The 18,666-nt window shown below is 47.8% G+C and overlaps 2 protein-coding genes across 2 annotated transcripts; both read right to left on the reverse strand.

Annotated features, from left to right (window-relative positions):
* Positions 1–13,453: 13,453 nt before the first annotated feature.
* Positions 13,454–14,296, reverse strand: LOC145789814 (uncharacterized). Its single transcript, XM_082867277.1, has 2 exons — positions 14,226–14,296; positions 13,454–14,017 (listed from the first exon to the last, which is right to left on the reverse strand). The coding sequence occupies exons 1-2, from the start codon at positions 14,268–14,270 to the stop codon at positions 13,622–13,624; spliced, it is 441 nt and encodes a 146-aa protein (XP_082723403.1). The 5' UTR covers positions 14,271–14,296; the 3' UTR covers positions 13,454–13,621.
* Positions 14,297–14,595: 299 nt separating this feature from the next.
* Positions 14,596–18,019, reverse strand: LOC145789815 (protein MAINTENANCE OF MERISTEMS-like). Its single transcript, XM_082867285.1, has 4 exons — positions 17,974–18,019; positions 15,380–16,036; positions 15,091–15,252; positions 14,596–14,997 (listed from the first exon to the last, which is right to left on the reverse strand). The coding sequence occupies exons 2-4, from the start codon at positions 15,998–16,000 to the stop codon at positions 14,947–14,949; spliced, it is 834 nt and encodes a 277-aa protein (XP_082723411.1). The 5' UTR covers positions 16,001–16,036; positions 17,974–18,019; the 3' UTR covers positions 14,596–14,946.
* Positions 18,020–18,666: the final 647 nt, after the last annotated feature.

Genomic DNA, 18,666 nt, shown 5'->3' on the forward strand with positions numbered 1-18,666 from the left:
GTATAAGCCCATTTGTCATTTCCATGTCATTTCATCATATCATATCATAGCCTCGGTTTGCGTGCCCGCGTGCACGTATTTCGAGACACATATCATCGCCTCGGTTTGCGTGCCCGCGTGCACGTATTTCGAGACATGTCATTTTCTCAGTTTGCGTGCCCGTGTGCACGCATTTCGAGGCATCTCATTTTCATCATATTCTGTATTTTCTCGGTTTACGTGCCCGTGTGCACGCATTTCGAGGCATCTCATTTTCATAGCATAGTGCATACTAGGTTGTATCTTAGATCGCATTCTGTCATTTTCTCGGTTTGCGCGCCCGTGTGCACGTATTTCGAGGCATGTCATTTCCATAGCATTGTGTATGTTAGGATTGTATCTTAGTTGCATTTCATGCATGTCATGCATATCGCATCGTATCCGGGATAGGAGTTAGCCCGGGCACGAGAAACGAGGTACATTTCGTACTCCGAGTGACGGAATGTGTCTCAATTCCCCAGTCACCGACACTCCGGATTATCCATGATGGAGTTAGGTTTTAGCTGTAGTTTCATGTGCATTCATCCTATATTGAGTTGTGCATTTCGACTCCTCGGCCATCATGCCTCGGTATGCGTGATTGGTGGCACGAGGATCGAGACATGCATATATCTGTGCAAATACATTGCTATGCCCCTTTCCTGCTCTCTGTTGCAGCAAAACGAAGAATCAGCAATTTTTCAAGGCTCAGCACACATTTCAAGAACAGGTGTAAACAGAGGCTAATTGGGGCATTCCGGTGGATTTCCGCGCAAGACAACCCGGACATGCATCGTCCATCAGAAGCAAGACAGTCCCTGGCCTGCACGCCAGTTTTATCTGCTTTCTTAGTTAATTCATTAATTAATTAGAAATCTGTAATATTCTTTATTCGGGACTGTAATATTTGGACTGTATATTTATTCGGACCCTCTGCGCGAGGGCAATGTTGTAATAAGTGTGCGTGAGTGTGTTGTATGTCTTCCAACCCCACGTCTTTCTCCCTTTTATTTATCCGCTTTTGATGGTTAGATTAGGGCATGTTTAAATTAGCATACAGTATGACAGCATGTCTGCATCATTCATATGTATTGCATGCACCGGGCTCGGCGCATCATACTAACTGCATTGTACTTTCAATTCCAAATTGAATACATGTTAGCTGTAGCATTTCATATGCCATGTTTAGAATAGCCGAGCCTGCTATAGTTGCATTTTGCATGTGTTGCATTAGGCATTTTTGTATACTTAGGATCATGCATGATTTCTAATGTAATTTCCATTTTGGCTTGGAGTACTCGGTAAGTTTTATGCTTTAGCATCCTTGCATGCGTGTGAGTGACTGCCATGAATAGCATGCTTACCATGAGGCTATATGCTTATGTGATATAACTGCCTGAATGCCTGTGGGTGAAGGTTGGGTTATTTGAATTGGAATAATTCATTAAATGTGTGTTTTAAGCCCACTAGATAGTGGCAAAATCATGTTTTCTAAGCCCACCTGAGGGTGGCAAATCCACGTCTTAGCCTACTTGCGAGTAGCATCATCAAACCATTTTCAAATAAACAAGCATGAAATGTTTTGTTCCAATTCGGACGACCCAGTCTATACTTATATGCTGTGTGCATCACATAGTAACCTAGGCTAATAACCGGAATAAGGACACACAATGTTTTCAAAAATTGATATCATGGTTAGTAGAGGCCGGTCTATGACCGGGCGAGCGGGGGTGCTCACGAAGTGACCTTCCCCAATCGTACCCAAGTTCCCGAGCCGAGGCAACTTTGGTGATGACGGACACGTGGCCTTTTGGCACCGAGTCAGGGTTTCCTAAATTTCCCAAAATAAAATATTTAGGTGGCGACTCTGTATCTGGCAAAGCAGTCCATGTTTGGCACTACTTTTTCAAAAAATCAGTTGCTCAAAACAATGTGCCGGATTTGGACTCTTTGGTTCAGATTAGGAACCGTGACATTTTAAGAGTCTGAGCTGTAGTAACCCAAAATGAACAGAACGGGAACTAACCCTCCCGGGGCGTTCGGGGGACGTCTACAGTTTCTGGCGACTCTGCTGGGGATTTAGAGAACTTGACTCGAACTCATGATATCTGTTTTTGACTACACTTGTGTGTTTCTTTGCATTGCATTTGCATTGGTGCGCCTAGAATACCGTGTTTGCCATCTGCTATTCCTGAACGGTTTGCCGGAGGCTTGTCTTGTCAAGGCATGACCATAAGGCTGACCGGTTGTGGGCTCTGCCAGTATGGGAACACAAACCCCGATTTTACCGGGGCACCCTTTTTTGACCATTCGGCCTAGTGCATATTCGAATCCATAGTGACCATTCCAAATTAGGACAGGTTGCTTACCCGTTTATAGTTTGTTTGAAACCGCTGCGTGCGTAGTGAAACCCTAGCTCCTGACAAAATAGGACAGGGAAACCCTCCCCCAACATAGGGGTGTTTTGGCTCTCACTTATCTGTTATGTGCTTTAGAGTGCGTCTCTACAGGAATGCATGTATCAGTATATGAGTGTGGGCATCAGGCCTGCGGGTTTCAGTTCAGTATTGGCAGTATCAGGCCTGCGGGCATCAGATCAGTATATGAATTTGAGTATCAAGCCTGCGGACTACGGTTCAGAATTATCATCATCAGGCCTGCAGGCATCAGCTCAGTATTGTCGACATCAGGCCTGCGAGCATCAGTTTGGTATTGCGGGTATCAAGCCTGCGGGCATCAGCCAGTATTTGAGGATTAATTATCTGCGGATATCAGATTCTGTTTCGGGGAACAATGATACAGGGATGATAATCAGTGTTTGAGGACAGTGTATATTTCAGCTTATTGACTATGTGTTGTTATGCCCGACTGTGTGTCTTGCATATTACTTTAAGCTGTTATGCTGCCCGTTTATCTGTTTATTTATTTCCTTTTCGCTTTATTTATCTTTTGCTAGGTCAGTTTTAGCACGATTGCTTCCGACCCAACAGGCATTCCCCAAGCACCTTGGACACGAGGTCGTCGACTCCACCGATCTGAGGATCTAATCGACGGACAGCCAGTGTTCTATTCTCTACCCCCTGTTATCAGAAGGAAGCCGAAAAGGCGCAGTGTGTCAGAACAGAGGTTGTCAGGACAGTGGGTTACTCCATCAGAGGACTATAGGACTGAGGTCTCAATTACTGCTGCAGAAATAGACATACCAGTTTGGCAGATGGAGCAACAGAATACATTAGGGATAGAGGCCCTAATGCGCCAAATGCAGGAGAGCATGAAACAGATGCACGATGATGCCGCCCGTCAAGCGGAATTCTCCAAACAGCAGGCCACAGTCATGGCCCAACAGGCTGAGTTGATTACCAGATTGCAACAACAGAACACAGCATCTGCTTCACAACAAATCCCTCCTCCGGCGGGGGCCCCATTACCCGAGAAGGCTCCTGCTATTCAGGACGTTCCTCCGAACACCCAAAATACTGTACCGACTGTCCAAAATTTACAAGAGGACACGAGTCTTCCAACGGGGCCAGCACCGCCCCCGATTCCACCACAACTGTCCAAGGTCCATACATCCAATCACCCGGACTCTCCATCCGAGGTCGAGGTTGATCATACGGCTCTGAAATTGAGCAAATTGGAGAAGCTCTTCAAAAAATCCCAAGGGGCCAAGGCTATGCCGGATATCGGAGACGGATACACCGAGGAGGCCGTAACACTCCCCGACAGGTTCAAAATGCCACAAATCGACCGTTTTGATGGGACTGGTGACCCCATGGTCCATATCCGACTGTTTGCGGATGTCTTGCGGCCAATGGGCCTAACACGACAACAGAAGCTCTCACTATTCGGCCGAACCCTGTCGGGTGTGGCCTCCCATTGGTACGCAAGATTATCGGATGAGGTGAAGAAGAATTGGGACGAGATGGCTGAGGCCTTTGTCACACAATATTCATACAACACTCAGATCGAGATCACAACCCGTGATCTTGAAACGACGAGGCAAGAGCCCAAGGAATCTTTCTCGGACTTTGTGATCCGATGGAGGGCCAAGGCGTCGACGATGACTTTAAGGCCTACTGACAGGGATCAAATTCGGATGATTGTGCGCAATCTCCACCCGAAGTTAATGCAAAGAATGATTGTGGTCCCCTTCCCTACTTTCGCAGATTTACATGATATGGGGGTGCAAATAGAAGATGCTATGAGGCAAGGACTGTTTGACCAGGACAGAGAACAACCGAGGAGGACCTTCAATCGCAATAACAATGCAGGCCCGAGCGGCGCTGCAAATACGAGAGCCTCGGAAGTTGGTATGGTCACCACCACTCCCCCTCCCCCTCCAAGACCTATGACTGCCACACCATTCTCCGGCGCGTCCGGAAGCAACATACAAGCCAACAACCGATTCCAACCACGAGGCCAAAGAACCTTTACTCCACTATATATGCCTCTGACCAAAGTTCTAGGAATACTGATCAGAAAGAATCATTTAAAACCCCTAGAACCAAAGCCATTACCAAATCCACTTCCCCCCTCATATGACCCGTCAAAATACTGTGCATACCACCAACAACACGGTCATGACACCGACCGTTGTTACAGACTGCGTCATGAGATCCAAGATCTTATTGACAAACAGGTGATCGCACCTCCCGACCAACCCAATGTTACGACCAACCCTCTCCCATCACATAACCAAGCTCCTCCTCCCAAAAGAATTAACTTTATCCAGACTGGGGTCGCGTCTTACGATCCTAGTATCTACATTACTCCCACCCACCTACCCAAGCCAGAGGTGCTCCTTCCCGATTGCACTGATTTCTTGTGCATGATGGACATCTCCAAAACCCAAACAGAACCAATGGTGGTGACCGTCGAAGACAGGGCAGGGCAGATTTTGAGAGGAAATGAGATTGTTGAATCTGGGACTGGACAGAATTTTGCTGAGGGAGCTTATGATCCGAGTAAGTACATCCTATCAACGAGCCGAAATGGGCTAAGTGTAGAATTTCCCGAGACAGGAGAACTGTGTATGATCCGAGGGGATGGATCTGGGCTATGGGCAGATGAGCCGACAACCGTAGAAGAGGACTTTGCTAACTTGCAATTTCTCGATGATCAGGAGTTGGAAGATGCATCCATTAACTGGAATGATTATGAGGGATCAGAGGAGGCCACTGGATGGCTTGAAGATCAACCGGATGCAGTGGGGGAAGCCCAATCAGAACAGAGCCCGACAGGGGCAGAAATATCAGTTGTGGCCGGAACGGCCGAAAATCAAGTTGTATCGCCGGAGAGCGCCGGTATTAAGAATTCCGCTCAGGACATGGGCATTACGGATGTGGGAACTATTGAACAAACAGCTGTACTGACGCAGTTGGAACAAGGAAAGTTCGAGGAAACTGAGAGAGCCAGAAAGGCGAAGGGCCCTGAGGGGACCGAAAGTGCTATGTGCACAAAGACAGACAATGCTGCGAGCATTTGGACAGAGAGCACTGAGAGTGCGAATAGACTGGAGCCGGACAGATGTTTGTTGGCTGCCAGCGGAATGTGGTGGGAAGATGACGACTTGTGTCTTGCCCACACCGATGAAGACTGGGGAAATGGCCAGCCGGATGATACTTGGTATCTAGATGAAGTGGACCACATGACAAGAAGTGGGCGGTACTTCAAACCCCCACACTTGGACCAACCCGAGGCATCCGGGAAAGACAGAGAAGCGGAGAGACAGAAGGAGAAGCAGATCGAAGACGAGGCTGTGTTGAAACAGTTAAAGAAGATACAAGCAGACATCTCCATCTGGGGACTGCTAATGGCATCACGAGTGCACAGAGAAACTGTCCTATCTGCCATGGACAAGTCGAAACTTTCCATAGACACCACGCCTGAACGGCTGGTTGGGCTGGTTTTTCCGGGAGGAGGTTCCCCGGCATTAACCTTTTCGGACAAGGGGCTACCGCCTGAGGGCACAAACCATAACAAACCGCTCTATATTTCTGTGGAATGTAGGGATAAGTGGATACCGGTGGTGCTTGTTGATACCGGGTCTGCGATTAATGTCTGCCCGACCAGAACGGCATATGCAATTGGGTTGAAGCCCGTAGATTTCGTCCCAACCACCCAAGTGATCAGAGCATACGATAATACCAGCAGAGAGGTGATGGGGACTGTTAAAATTCAAACCAAGGTTGGTCCAGGACAACACAGTATTGAATTTCATATCTTGGACGTTCCCGCAACCTTTAACCTACTTTTGGGGCGACTGTGGTTGCACCAGGTCAAAGCAGTCTCTTCCACCCTGCATCAAATGCTGAAATACCCTCACGGGAAAGGGGTAGCGATCGTTTTTGGGAATTCATCAATCCATCCGCCGCCGGAAGTGTCCACACCTGTCTTGGAGATCGAGCACGGCACGGAGGATGTGTTTTTGTCGGGGTTCACTTTGGCCGAGGCTCAAGTGGTGCAGAATGTCATGGCTGCGAATGAGGGCATGTATGTTAGTGCACAATCCATATATCTCATGAACAAGCTAAAGCATACCCCTGGGATGGGATTGGGGAGAAGCGGCCGGAAAGGCGTTTCAGTATTGGCCGAAGTGCCGCACAACCCCCACGCCTTTGGACTGGGTTATCTGCCCACCAAGGAGGATTGGGTAAGGAAAGGGAAAGAAATGGCCGGAAGGGCCAGAGCAAAGAAGGCCGGGAAGCCATTTGATTTAATGCACAGGCCCATCTGGGGTACCCTAAACGGACGTTTCGTCCGGGAGGGGGAAGATTTTCCATTCTGCGGCTTCACGGAACCATGGCTAAACGCGAAGGGGGAGCGCGTGCCCGGTTTTGAAATCTTTTTCGACATACAATTATCTGGGGATGACGTTGCCGAAGCGCAGACAGACCCACCAACTGAGATTGAGCAATGTGAAGCAGTGGATCCTGAGAGTACAGAGCTGGAAATGGGGGTAGCACTGGCGAGTCTACTATCAGATCCTCCGATCGGCCAAGAGTGCTTGGGGGATAACTCTTCGGTTTCTGTGATTGGAGATGAAATAGCTGCGGGCTTTCCAGCGCCGATCTTGGATGCATCTATCGCACCTTCTCTCATCTGGCAATATGAAGAAGGCTTTTTATCTAGCAGCACCGGGTTAGGTAGTGAGCCGGAATCTGATTCTACCGAATCTTCTGCATCGGAATCAGATTCCAGCTCGACTGAGTCTGAGTCCGGTATTCCTGGGAGTGATAACCCGGATACCACAGTCCTGTCTAGGTCGTCTTTTTCATTTTCTTTTGAGTCTGTTGTAACAGAGGAATCTGACGGCTTGGAAGTACTTAATGAGAATGATGTGGATGTGGTTTCCGAGTATTTTTCTGTGCCTTTGATTTATTGCTTAAATCAGGATTTTCAAAATTTTGATGAAAACAGCGAGGAAGAAATTCCTCCAGTTTTGCAACGATTAATCAATCAAGAGCAGGAAAGATTTGTTAAACCTTTAATGGATGAAATCACTACTGTGAATGTTGGTACTGAGAAGGACCCGCGGCTGGTCCAGATCGGGTCCACGTTGTCTTCAGAGGAGCGCAAGCGCTTAGTCGCTTTATTAAAAGATTTCAAAGATGTTTTCGCGTGGTCCTATAAAGACATGCCTGGAATCGATCCTGAGATTGTACAGCACCGGATCCCTCTTGATCCAGAGGCCCGCCCTGTCAAACAGAAACTCAGAAGGATTCGCCCGGACTGGGCCCTCAAGATTAAGGAAGAGGTCACCAAACAAATTGACGCAGGGTTCCTGCTAGTATCTGAATATCCAACTTGGTTGGCCAACATAGTTCCGGTGCCAAAGAAGGATGGCAGAATTCGGGTCTGTGTAGACTTCAGAGATTTGAACAGGGCCAGTCCGAAGGACGACTTCCCCTTGCCGCACATCGACGAATTGGTGGATTTCACGGCAGGACACGCCTTGCTTTCGTTTATGGATGGTTTCTCAGGCTATAATCAGATAGTGATGGCACCCGAAGACCAGGAGAAGACTGCGTTCACTACCCCGTGGGGGACATATTGTTATAGAGTGATGCCATTCGGGTTGAAAAATGCTGGAGCTACGTATCAACGGGCAGCGACTACAATATTGCATGATATGATCCATAAGGAGGTCGAGGTGTATGTGGACGACATGATTGTCAAGTCCAAAGATAGAGAGGGCCACTACACCGCCTTACAAAAATTCTTTCAACGGATCAAAGAGTTTCGGCTGCGACTGAATCCCCAGAAATGCACGTTTGGTGTTACAGCAGGGAAGATGCTAGGGTTTCTGATCACACAAAGGGGCATTGAGGTCGACCCTTCCAAAATCAAGGCCATCTTAGAAATGCCACCACCAAGGACTGAAAAGGAGGTGCGAGGCTTTCTGGGTAAAGTGCAATTCATAAGACGGTTTATTTCTAAATTAACCTTGACTTGTGAACCACTTTTTGGCCTCCTGAAGAAAGGAAAAAAATTCCAGTGGGACGACCGATGTCAAGTAGCTTTTGAGCAGATCAAGGAGTATCTACAGAACCCACCCGTGTTGTCACCGCCAGAGCCGGGGAGACCGTTGATACTGTACCTTTCGGTAACTGAGACTACCATGGGCTACATGCTCGCGCAGGAATCAGAAGACAAAGTGGAAAGGGCCATATACTATCTGAGCAAAAAGATGCTAGATTACGAGACCCGCTATACGCCGCTGGAGAAGGCTTGTTTGGCCTTGGTATGGGCAACCAGGAAGCTGCGGCATTACCTGTTAGCCCACTCAGTAATGTTGGTTTCGCGTTTGGATCCCATCAAATATCTTTTCGAGAAACCAGCACTTACGGGTAGGCTAGCTCGCTGGCTGCTGTTGCTCTCCGAATTTGATTTGAAGTATGTAACGCGCAAGTCAGTAAAAGGCAGAGCGGTAGCGGAGTTCCTTGCCGACCACCCGGTTGAGGGGAATGAAGCGGTTGAGTATCTATTCCCAGATGAAGCCATTCTGCACGTCGAAGATGAAACTTGGACAATGTACTTTGACGGAGCGTCAAACCAGTATGGGTATGGGATAGGGGTGTTGCTGATAGCGCCTGATGATTCCCGTATCCCTTTAGCATTCAAGCTCCGGTTCAAAGTTTCCAACAATGAAGCAGAGTATGAGGCATGTATTGCTGGCCTGGAAGCAGCCCTGGAACTAGGGGCAAGACGAGTGGACGTCATTGGGGACTCGAACCTTGTTGTGTCTCAAGCAAAAGGAGATTGGAAGGTCAAGGAGGAAAGGATGATAATCTACCACCAAGCCTTGGATTTGTTAATTCCTCGGTTTGAGAAGCTAAATTTCACCCACCTCGTAAGAGAGAACAACAGGTTTGCAGATTCACTAGCAACTCTATCTTCTATGATAGACATCCCGTCCGGAGTCCGGATGCGTCCAGTCATTATTGATCAGAAGTTTGCGCCAGCATACGAGTCGATTTCCGCCATAGATGAGGTTCAAGACGGCAACCCCTGGTACTACGACATCTGGAACTTCTTGGAAAAGGAGACATATCCACTAGGGGCAAATGCCAAAGATAAGAGGGCTATCAGAAGAATGGCTGCTCAATTCGTTATCTGCGGGGGAAATTTGTACAAAAGGGGTCATCTGGGAATGCATAAGCTCTGTGTAGAAGCCGAAGAGTCAAAACGCCTGATGGAAGCCATCCATGGGGGGGAGTGCGGTGCACACATGAATGGAGTAATGCTGGCCAGAAAGATCCTCAGACAGGGCTACTACTGGTCAACCATGGAGGAGGATTGCATTGGTTTTGTTCGGCGATGCCACAAATGTCAAATCCATGCAAATCGCATGAACATCCCGCCGTCAAAGCTGTACAACATGACTTCACCATGGCCTTTTTCAGTCTGGGGAATTGATGTGATCGGAGCTGTTACCCCGAAGGGGTCAAACGGGCATGAGTTTATCCTAGTAGCGATAGATTATTTCACAAAGTGGGTCGAGGCCCAATCATACGCAGTGTTGAAGGCGTCGCATGTCGCAAAGTTCATCAGGAACAACATCATCTGTCGCTACGGGGTGCCAAACGAAATAATTTCAGACAATGGTTCCCACTTCAAGAAAGAAGTGATAGACTTGTTGGAGAAATACAATGTGGCTGTTCATAAGTCATCTACATACAGGCCACAGACCAACGGAGCGGTTGAGGCCGCCAACAAGAATATCAAGCATATACTACGGAAGATGGTGGAAACCTATCGAGATTGGCCAGACAAGCTGCCATTTGCTTTGTGGGGCTACAGGACTTCAATCAGAACTTCTACTGGAGCAACTCCATATTCATTGGTCTATGGAATGGAGGCTGTTCTACCCATTGAGATTGAGGTCCCATCATTACGAGTATTGGCTGAATGCCAGATAGCCGAAACAGATTGGCAGCAAAGCAGATTCGAAGAACTCATGCTCTTTGATGAAAGAAGACTGAAAGCACTGTACCACATCCAAGGCTATCAACGCAGAATTGCCCGGGCTTTCAACAAGAAGGTTAAGTCTAGGAATCTGAAAGAAGGAGATTTGGTGCTCAAAGACAACCGAGCTCCCATCCACGACCCAAGGGGCAAGTTCAAACCTAATTGGACTGGTCCTTACATCATCAAAGCTATCTGGTCAGGTGGAGCTGTGGTTCTGATCGATCTAGATGGCTTGGAGTTCTCACAACCGATCAATATGGACAAGTTGAAGAAATACTATCCTTGAGGGGCTCGCTAGGCCGAAAACCCGAAAGGGCGACCTAGGCAAAATTCAGAGCACAAAAAATTAGAAAATATAAAAACTGAGCTCGCAAGGTTGAAAACCCGCAAAGGGCGGCCTTGGCAAAAGTTAGAGCGCAAAAGGAGAGTGAAAATACTCGAGTGAACCCAAGCCTGAACTACGTAAGGCTTGATTCCCATCCTTGGGATACGTAGGCAGCTTCATCTTGAAGTTCAGCCATAAATTTTTCCCCGATCAACTCTGTCCATTTTGATCATCTCAGTCATCTCTATCCATCAGCATTTATCGTGATCTCCGGAACAGTGCTGTTCAGACTAGGGGCAACTTTCCGTTGCCGCGACGATGCAAAGTTACTCAGACTAGGGGCAACTTTCCGTTGCTATGAAGTGCCGCATTGTTCTTCAGACTAGGGGCAACTTTCCAGTTGCAGGGATCTGGGGTTGTGCATTTCAGTGACAGATTTTCGGCATGTCCAGTTCTGATCCACATCGAAAATAGTTTTGAAAAGTTTTAATAAAAGTTGACTTTTTTTCAAATCAATCTTTTTACGACTTAGACCTTTTTTTGGACCAAAAGCGGAAAATTTTCAATACCATAACTTTCAATTTCATTGATTTCAAAATAGAGTTCTCCTGCTCTTGCATTACAATCAAGGTTGCTTATTTTAGTACATTTATAAAGAAAACTTGAAAATGCTAAATAAGCAATAAATTCGGGGCATAGTTGAATCAAGTATCTCTGTGTCCCCTCCCAGAGCTGGACGGAGCATCTGATGCCAAGCTGGGCCCAACCTGTGCCTCCTCTTTGAGCCAATCCACGCACTCATCGGACAAGGTGCAACTGAAAGTGGAAGCAGGGGCCAGAAGCTCTCTAGTCCTCCATGCCGTGGCATATCGGGCAAGCTGTGCACCCCGGACCGGGAAAGCAGCTGAGTACTCAATCCCCTCCGGTGGGCAGGTCTGATCATGACCAAACTGACGCAGGAACCGAAACGGAAAATAGAATACGCAGTAGGTTAGGCCAATCAATTGGATCCCAGTCAGCCGGGACATACTATAGCTCATTGCCGGGAGGTTGAGCCAAGGGCAACGCCAAGCAATACCGTCTGCAGACAAATTGCACATCCAATCGAACCACCACCTTTCGTCAAGAGCATTGACTAGGCACTGCCGAAAGAAGTAGCCTCGAGCTGAATAAGCCGGGCAAGAGTCCACAACCTGCAACTTATCCATTAACCATACCTAGGGGAGGGATGGAAAATGAGAGAATAAAGAATAGAGAGATGTATGATGAGAGAAAAGTAAGACAAAGGTTTTGAGAGAAAAATCGAGCCTGAGGGTCGAGTGATGTGAGCAAATATATATGTAAGGTTGGATGGGAAACATTACCTGCAATAGCAGCGGACTCCCAGCAAACCTAGTCGCCTCCCGGCGATAGACAGAATCTAAACCCATCAATGTCTCGGCCAAAGTCATGGCAATACAGCTCTTTCCTTCTCTCAAACCTTGGGTGACTTCAATCAGGCGAAAGCTAGCACCGCCGAAGCCCGAGGAAAGCAGAAAGTGAGACAACATGCATAAGCAGAGGGCGTGTTGCCGGAAACCCTGCCAATAATGGTTACTGCGGTCACCAGCGTCGGAGAAACGATGGATCAAGCCGAGGATGTCCAACTCTCCACTGCAGATCAGAGATCGAGCGTCATGCGCTGTCAGCCCACACATCCGCCCTAAAGCCTGGGCGTGACCAAAACGGAGCTGGGGCAAGATCACTTCAGAGCACTCGGACTCCATCAAAATCTGAAAATCTTCAAAAGTGGGACACATCTCTTGGCCGCTAAAGCTAAAAACATGCGTCACTGGATTCCAGAACCTTGCCGCGGCATGGAGAAAAGGAAGTTGTAGCGGAGTACGGCTCAACGTGAATAGTGCATTCAAGCCGAAACCCCGGAAATTTAGCTTTTCCGAGCCATCTAAAGAAGAAATCCAAGATGTGAGATTTTCTGCGAGAAACGCCTCCATCTTTGGCTAAAACTAAGATGAAATGAATGTTCCCGAAGTTGAGGCTTTTATAGAAGGAAAAACACTATTCACGGGAACACGTGTCAAAAATCTGGTGGCTGCAGGACTGAATGGCCGGCCAGCTACTTTTTCTGGCTGGCCAGCTATTTACTTTCTGCAGAAATGGCTGGCCAGCCATTCACTTTTTGCAAAAATGGCCGGCCAGCTCCCAGGGATGGCTGGCAATGCTGCAGTGTGTCTCCTCGGCCCTGTTTTACTCTTCGAAGGAGAACTCCAAGCATTTCCATGCAACGGGAGAGTCGAAGGCCTTCATTTCAGACGCGTTCCGATGCCCAGATCGTCAGAAGTACACTTTGTGGTTGTTGAGTTTTGCTTATCGAGTTGTTGCATTTTGCTTATCGAGTTGTCCGTCGAGCGGACGTGTTTTGTATTCGAGTCATTGCTCTCTGTTTAAGCAATTTTTGTTAAAGTCTTGTTTATTTGCGTTATTGCTTTTTGCTTATCGAGTTGTAAACTTGCTAAAGATTCTGTTATATCTTAGTAAGTTGAGTTGTTTAGTTTGTTGCGTCGGTTCACTACCTGACTTGGTGATTACACAATGCGCATTACCATTCAATTTCATTTTTGTGCAAAGTAAATGATGCGATACGATGCTAAAAGTTCAAAATACAAACACCTTTTCAAAAGCTATTTCATTTCATCATGCTTTACAACAAACAAAGGTACAAGTTTTACAAAAAAATAAAACTGCCTAACAATGTGCAAAGTGCTACAAACTACTAGTAAAAGAAAAATAAAGCAGGAAATAGCAACATCAAAATCCTCGGGAACGGGAACGAGAAGCACGCCTGGTCCTCTTTTGTAGGACAACCTCCACACCACCATCAGAGTCGGAGCTGTCATCCTCAGGATCCTCCTCAGCCTCGCCTCTGTTCCCCGAGCCAAAACCGGAGCCTCCCTCCTCAACAGATGTCTCGAACTGACGGTCGGTAGCCTCCTCCTCCTCCTCCTCCTCCTCATCAGGCTCCACCTCCACAACATGAGCCCTGCGTCTGCGGACAGGCCCTCCTCGAGCTCCTCGATAAGGCCTAGATGGCCCGACTCCTCGGGAAGGCCGAGATGACCCCGCCCCCTGAAAAGGCTCAGATGGCCCAGCTCCCCAATGAGGCCCAGGTGGCCTGGCCTGCGGCTGACCGGACCAGGAAGGCATCTGAAAACAAAGAGTTCAATTCAAATACATCAGTCCAAATATGTACATCAGACGCAGATACAAGCAAAAGCTACATGAAGTGGGTGCATGTAAATACAGTGTACAAGTGAGGTGTGTGGCAGATGTGTTCTACACAAGTAGTCAATCGATGCAGTGGAAATCAGCATGTCATCAGAAGTATGATAAATGCCAGAAAACTGAAGGGTACCTGAATGCCTGCGACGGACAACTGTGCCTCCCTGCGCAGGACCATGCCCTCGAGTGTGGCCACCAGCCCAACCACCTTCTCTATGTACCCTCGCGATGGCTGCAAAAATGAGCTCATAATCATCAGTAAACAGAAGAGTGTCTAAACATCTGAATGATGAATGAAAAGTGGAGCATACCGGCGGTGAGTCCGGGTCAATGGCATATCGATCACTGGGCGTCGGAGGCTCTAGTGGGATCGGGGTCGGAGAGCTGGCCCCATACTGCCATGCCATCAACTCAGTAGGCATATCTGGCCATCCCAGATGAGGATGAATTGACGGGGTCGGAGGAAACGGTCTACTCCCACCTCTAGATGTGCCAGGCCTGCTAGAAGAAGGGATGTCTGTAGCTCGAGCCTGAGCCTGGTCCGAGGATGACATACCGGCAGGTCTCATCATCGGAATACGAGCTTCTGTCAATGGAGGCATCAAATATATGTGACGATAGGTGGCGTAGTCCCCCTCCGCAACATATAGCAAAGCATCGCTGCCCAGCATGGCGCCGACTACCTCTGAGTAAGAGAGCCTGTCAGCAGTCCGCATACTAGCTGGAGGTACCGCGGGAACATCCTGAGAAAGATACCCCCGTACCTGGCGCAGAAAGCGCTCCCCCAGGAACCAGACTCTACCAACTGGCCCTTCGAGCAGGACCCTATACCGGGAGATGCCTGACGCTCCGGTTTACTGAAGTAGGAGATCATCACCCAAGGGTGCCCAAGGCTGCCAAGTAATCTGCGGATGATAAATGCATAAACCAATCAGAAATCAAGAATATACAGAGCAAGTCAAAGATGAAAATGAAAAGAACTGAAAGTTCTGAAGTACCTCTGAGTGTCGCACAGTGTCGAAGTACTGTCGCAGGCGAACCAGGGTCTCTCGAGGCCTCGCCCGGTGCGGGCCCTCAAATATCAATGAATATGGGGTCACGGGAATCCCCACCACCTCCAGCTCTGGGGCTAACGATGGGAAGTATACATAAGCCCATAGCTGAGAAAAGCAGTGCAGAATATAAGTACGAAATGCTGAGAGCAAAATGCAGACTGTAAAAGTGCGCTGTGTGTGCAATGTACAAGTAATGAAGAGCAGAAATGTAAATCGAGGGGACAGAAAATACCTCCCAAGCTCTCCAGTAGCCACCAAGCAAATCGCCCCGCCCGCGGGAGGTCGCGCTCATGTAAAAGTAGAGGGTAGCCAGGCCAGCGCCACCCCAATCATATCTACTGACCTGTGATAGGTCAACCAGAGCGCTCAACAGGTATAGCCCAATGGTGTTCCCTCTGTCGGCGAACAGGGTAGTCCCGAAGAGGAACATCAGGAAGCCACGAGCATACTGCTCTGTCTCCTCGGGAGTCTCGGGCACCATCTCTGCCCGCCGAAAATGGGAAGAGAACCAAGTGTATCTGACTCTCCCTGAAACCCTATCAACAGGTGGGCGAGCCCCCAACAAATACATCCAGGCGGCCTCCCACTCGCCCATATCCTCATCATAGGGGATGGGCCAACCTCCGACATCAAGGCCGGTCAATACAGCAAAGTCAAAAGGGGTCATGGTCATGTCCCCGGTAGCAGAGAAATGAAAGGAATTGGTGGTGTCCCACCATCTCTCTACCAGAGCTGCCATCAAGGTCCTCCTGGCAGGACAGCGTGACAACCCGACACAGAAGGGGCCAAACCCCGCCAAGTCTACTAAGTCTCTGACGCCCTCCGGGAGCTCAGCATACCAATCCCGCGCCATGGTGGAACCATATCCTCGCACACTGCGGGAACCACCCTGCATTCAGAATGAATATATGTATCAATAATGAAATAAATGGGCTGTATACCAATGATAATGAAATGGGCTGTGTGCCAATAAGATGAAATGGGTTGTGTGCCGATGAAGTAAAATAAGCTACATGCAAATTCTATCTACCTGGGCTGCGTGTTCAGAAAATTTGAAATTTGGGCTGCGTGTTCAATTTTCAGTTAACTTGTGGGCTGCGTGTTCACTATCTACCTGGGCTGCGTGTTCAGAAAATTTGAAATTTGGGCTGCGTGTTTAATTTTCAGTTAACTTGTGGGCTGCGTGTTCACCATCTACCTGGGCTGCGTGTTTAGAAAATTTGAAATTTGGGCTGCGTGTTCAATTTTCAATTAACTTGTGGGCTGCGTGTTCACTATCTACCTGGGCTGCGTGTTCAGAAAATTTGAAATTTGGGCTGCGTGTTCAATTTTCAGTTAACTTGTGGGCTGCGTGTTCACTATCTACCTGGGCTGCGTGTTCAGAAAATTTGAAATTTGGGCTGCGTGTTCAACTTTCAGTTAACTTGTGGGCTGCGTGTTCACCATCTACCTGGGCTGCGTGTTCAGAAAATTTGAAATTTGGGCTGCGTGTTCAATTTTCAGTTAACTTGTGGGCTGCGTGTTCACTATCTACCTGGGCTGCGTGTTCAGAAAATTTGAAATTTGGGCTGCGTGTTCAACTTTCAGTTAACTTGTGGGCTGCGTGTTCACCATCTACCTGGGCTGCGTGTTCAGAAAATTTGAAATTTGGGCTGCGTGTTCAATTTTCAGTTAACTTGTGGGCTGCGTGTTCACTATCTACCTGGGCTGCGTGTTCAGAAAATTTGAAATTTGGGCTGCGTGTTCAATTTTCAGTTAACTTGTGGGCTGCGTGTTCACTATCTACCTGGGCTGCGTGTTCAGAAAATTTGAAATTTGGGCTGCGTGTTCAACTTTCAGTTAACTTGTGGGCTGCGTGTTCACCATCTACCTGGGCTGCGTGTTCAGAAAATTTGAAATTTGGGCTGCGTGTTCAACTTTCAGTTAACTTGTGGGCTGCGTGTTCACTATCTACCTGGGCTGCGTGTTCAGAAAATTTGAAATTTGGGCTGCGTGTTCAATTTTCAGTTAATTTGTGGGCTGCGTGTTCACCATCTACCTGGGCTGCGTGTTCAGAAAATTTGAAATTTGGGCTGCGTGTTCAACTTTCAGTTTAATTGTGGGCTGCGTGTTCACCATCTAACTGGGCTACGTGTTCAGAGAATTTTGAATTTTGGGTTGCGTGTTCAATTTTCAGTTATTTGTGGGCTGCGTGTTCACTATCTACCTGGGCTGCGTGTTCAGAAAATTTGAAATTTGGGCTGCGTGTTCAACTTTCAGTTTAATTGTGGGCTGCGTGTTCACCATCTAACTGGGCTGCGTGTTCAGAAAATTTGAAATCTGGGCTGCGTGTTCAACTTTCAGTTAACTTGTGGGCTGCGTGTTCACTATCTACCTGGGCTGCATGTTCAGAAAATTTGAAATTTGGGCTGCGTGTTCAACTTTCAGTTAAACTGTGGGCTGCGTGTTCACTATCTATCTGGGCTGCGTGTTCAGAAAATTTAAAATGTGGGCTGTGTGTTCAATTTCGAATTTGGGCTGCGTGTTCAATTTTCAGTTATTTGTGGGCTGCGTGTTCACTATCTATCTGGGCTGCGTGTTCAGAAAATTTAAAATGTGGGCTGTGTGTTCACTTTCGAATTCGGGCTGTGTGTTCGACAAATTAGTGTTTGAGCTGTGTGTTCTAATGTGGGCTGTGTGTTCGCAATTAATTAATGAACCGAGTGTTCAGAAATTTGAATGTTGAAACTACATGTTCAAAGATGTAAGGAAAGTACTATGTCACAAGCTAAATGTTTAAGCATGGCGAGGGTGCGAAATGTAAAATACAGAAGATGAGGTAAATACCTCTCGGGCCTCGTGAGAGAGATGCTGCTCCGGCTCTCTGAGAAGCAGATCCGTGGGTGCTCTCTCGTCAAAACTGGTAAAATGACGGAAAACGGCACGAGGGAGGACGTGCGCTGCCGGACGGTACCTCTCGGGCATGAAAGGTCGGGTCCTCGGAGGTAGAGTCATGGGATCGAAGTCACCTCCGGCACCTGGAAAACCTCCGCCATGAGCAGAATTGCCCGCCATTTTCAAGAATCTGCAAAAGGGGAGCAAAAATAAGCAAAATGAGCAAAAATTGGAAAAAGTCAACAAAAGTCAACTCTCGGGAAATAAAAAGTCAACAAAAGTCAACTCCCGAGAAAATATTCTAAATATTAAGATGAACTTACCTCAAGTGGTGAAAATGCAAAAAGAAGCTCCCAAGCCGGAATTTAATCGCTCCAAAGTGTTTAAAACTAAGTGTTTTTACGAAAACAATTTGCGCGAGGCGTTGGAAAACGCGCGTAAAACTCAAACTGGAGAGAAAAGTGTTGAAAGAGGCAAGAAATGAAGTGAGGTTCGGCTGCCATTTATAGGCCTCAAGCCTTGGGTGAAAAGGCATGCAAAAAGGTGGGGAAAAGACCAAAATGCCCCTGGGAAAAGGGCATGGCCGGCCGGCCTCTAATTCTAGCTGGCCAGCCATCTGCTTTTTGCAGAAATGGCCGGCCAGCC

This window comes from Camellia sinensis, chromosome 1 (assembly GCF_055761805.1).
Source record: "Camellia sinensis isolate YWXY chromosome 1, ASM5576180v1, whole genome shotgun sequence".
NCBI classification, from domain to species: domain Eukaryota; kingdom Viridiplantae; phylum Streptophyta; class Magnoliopsida; order Ericales; family Theaceae; genus Camellia; species Camellia sinensis.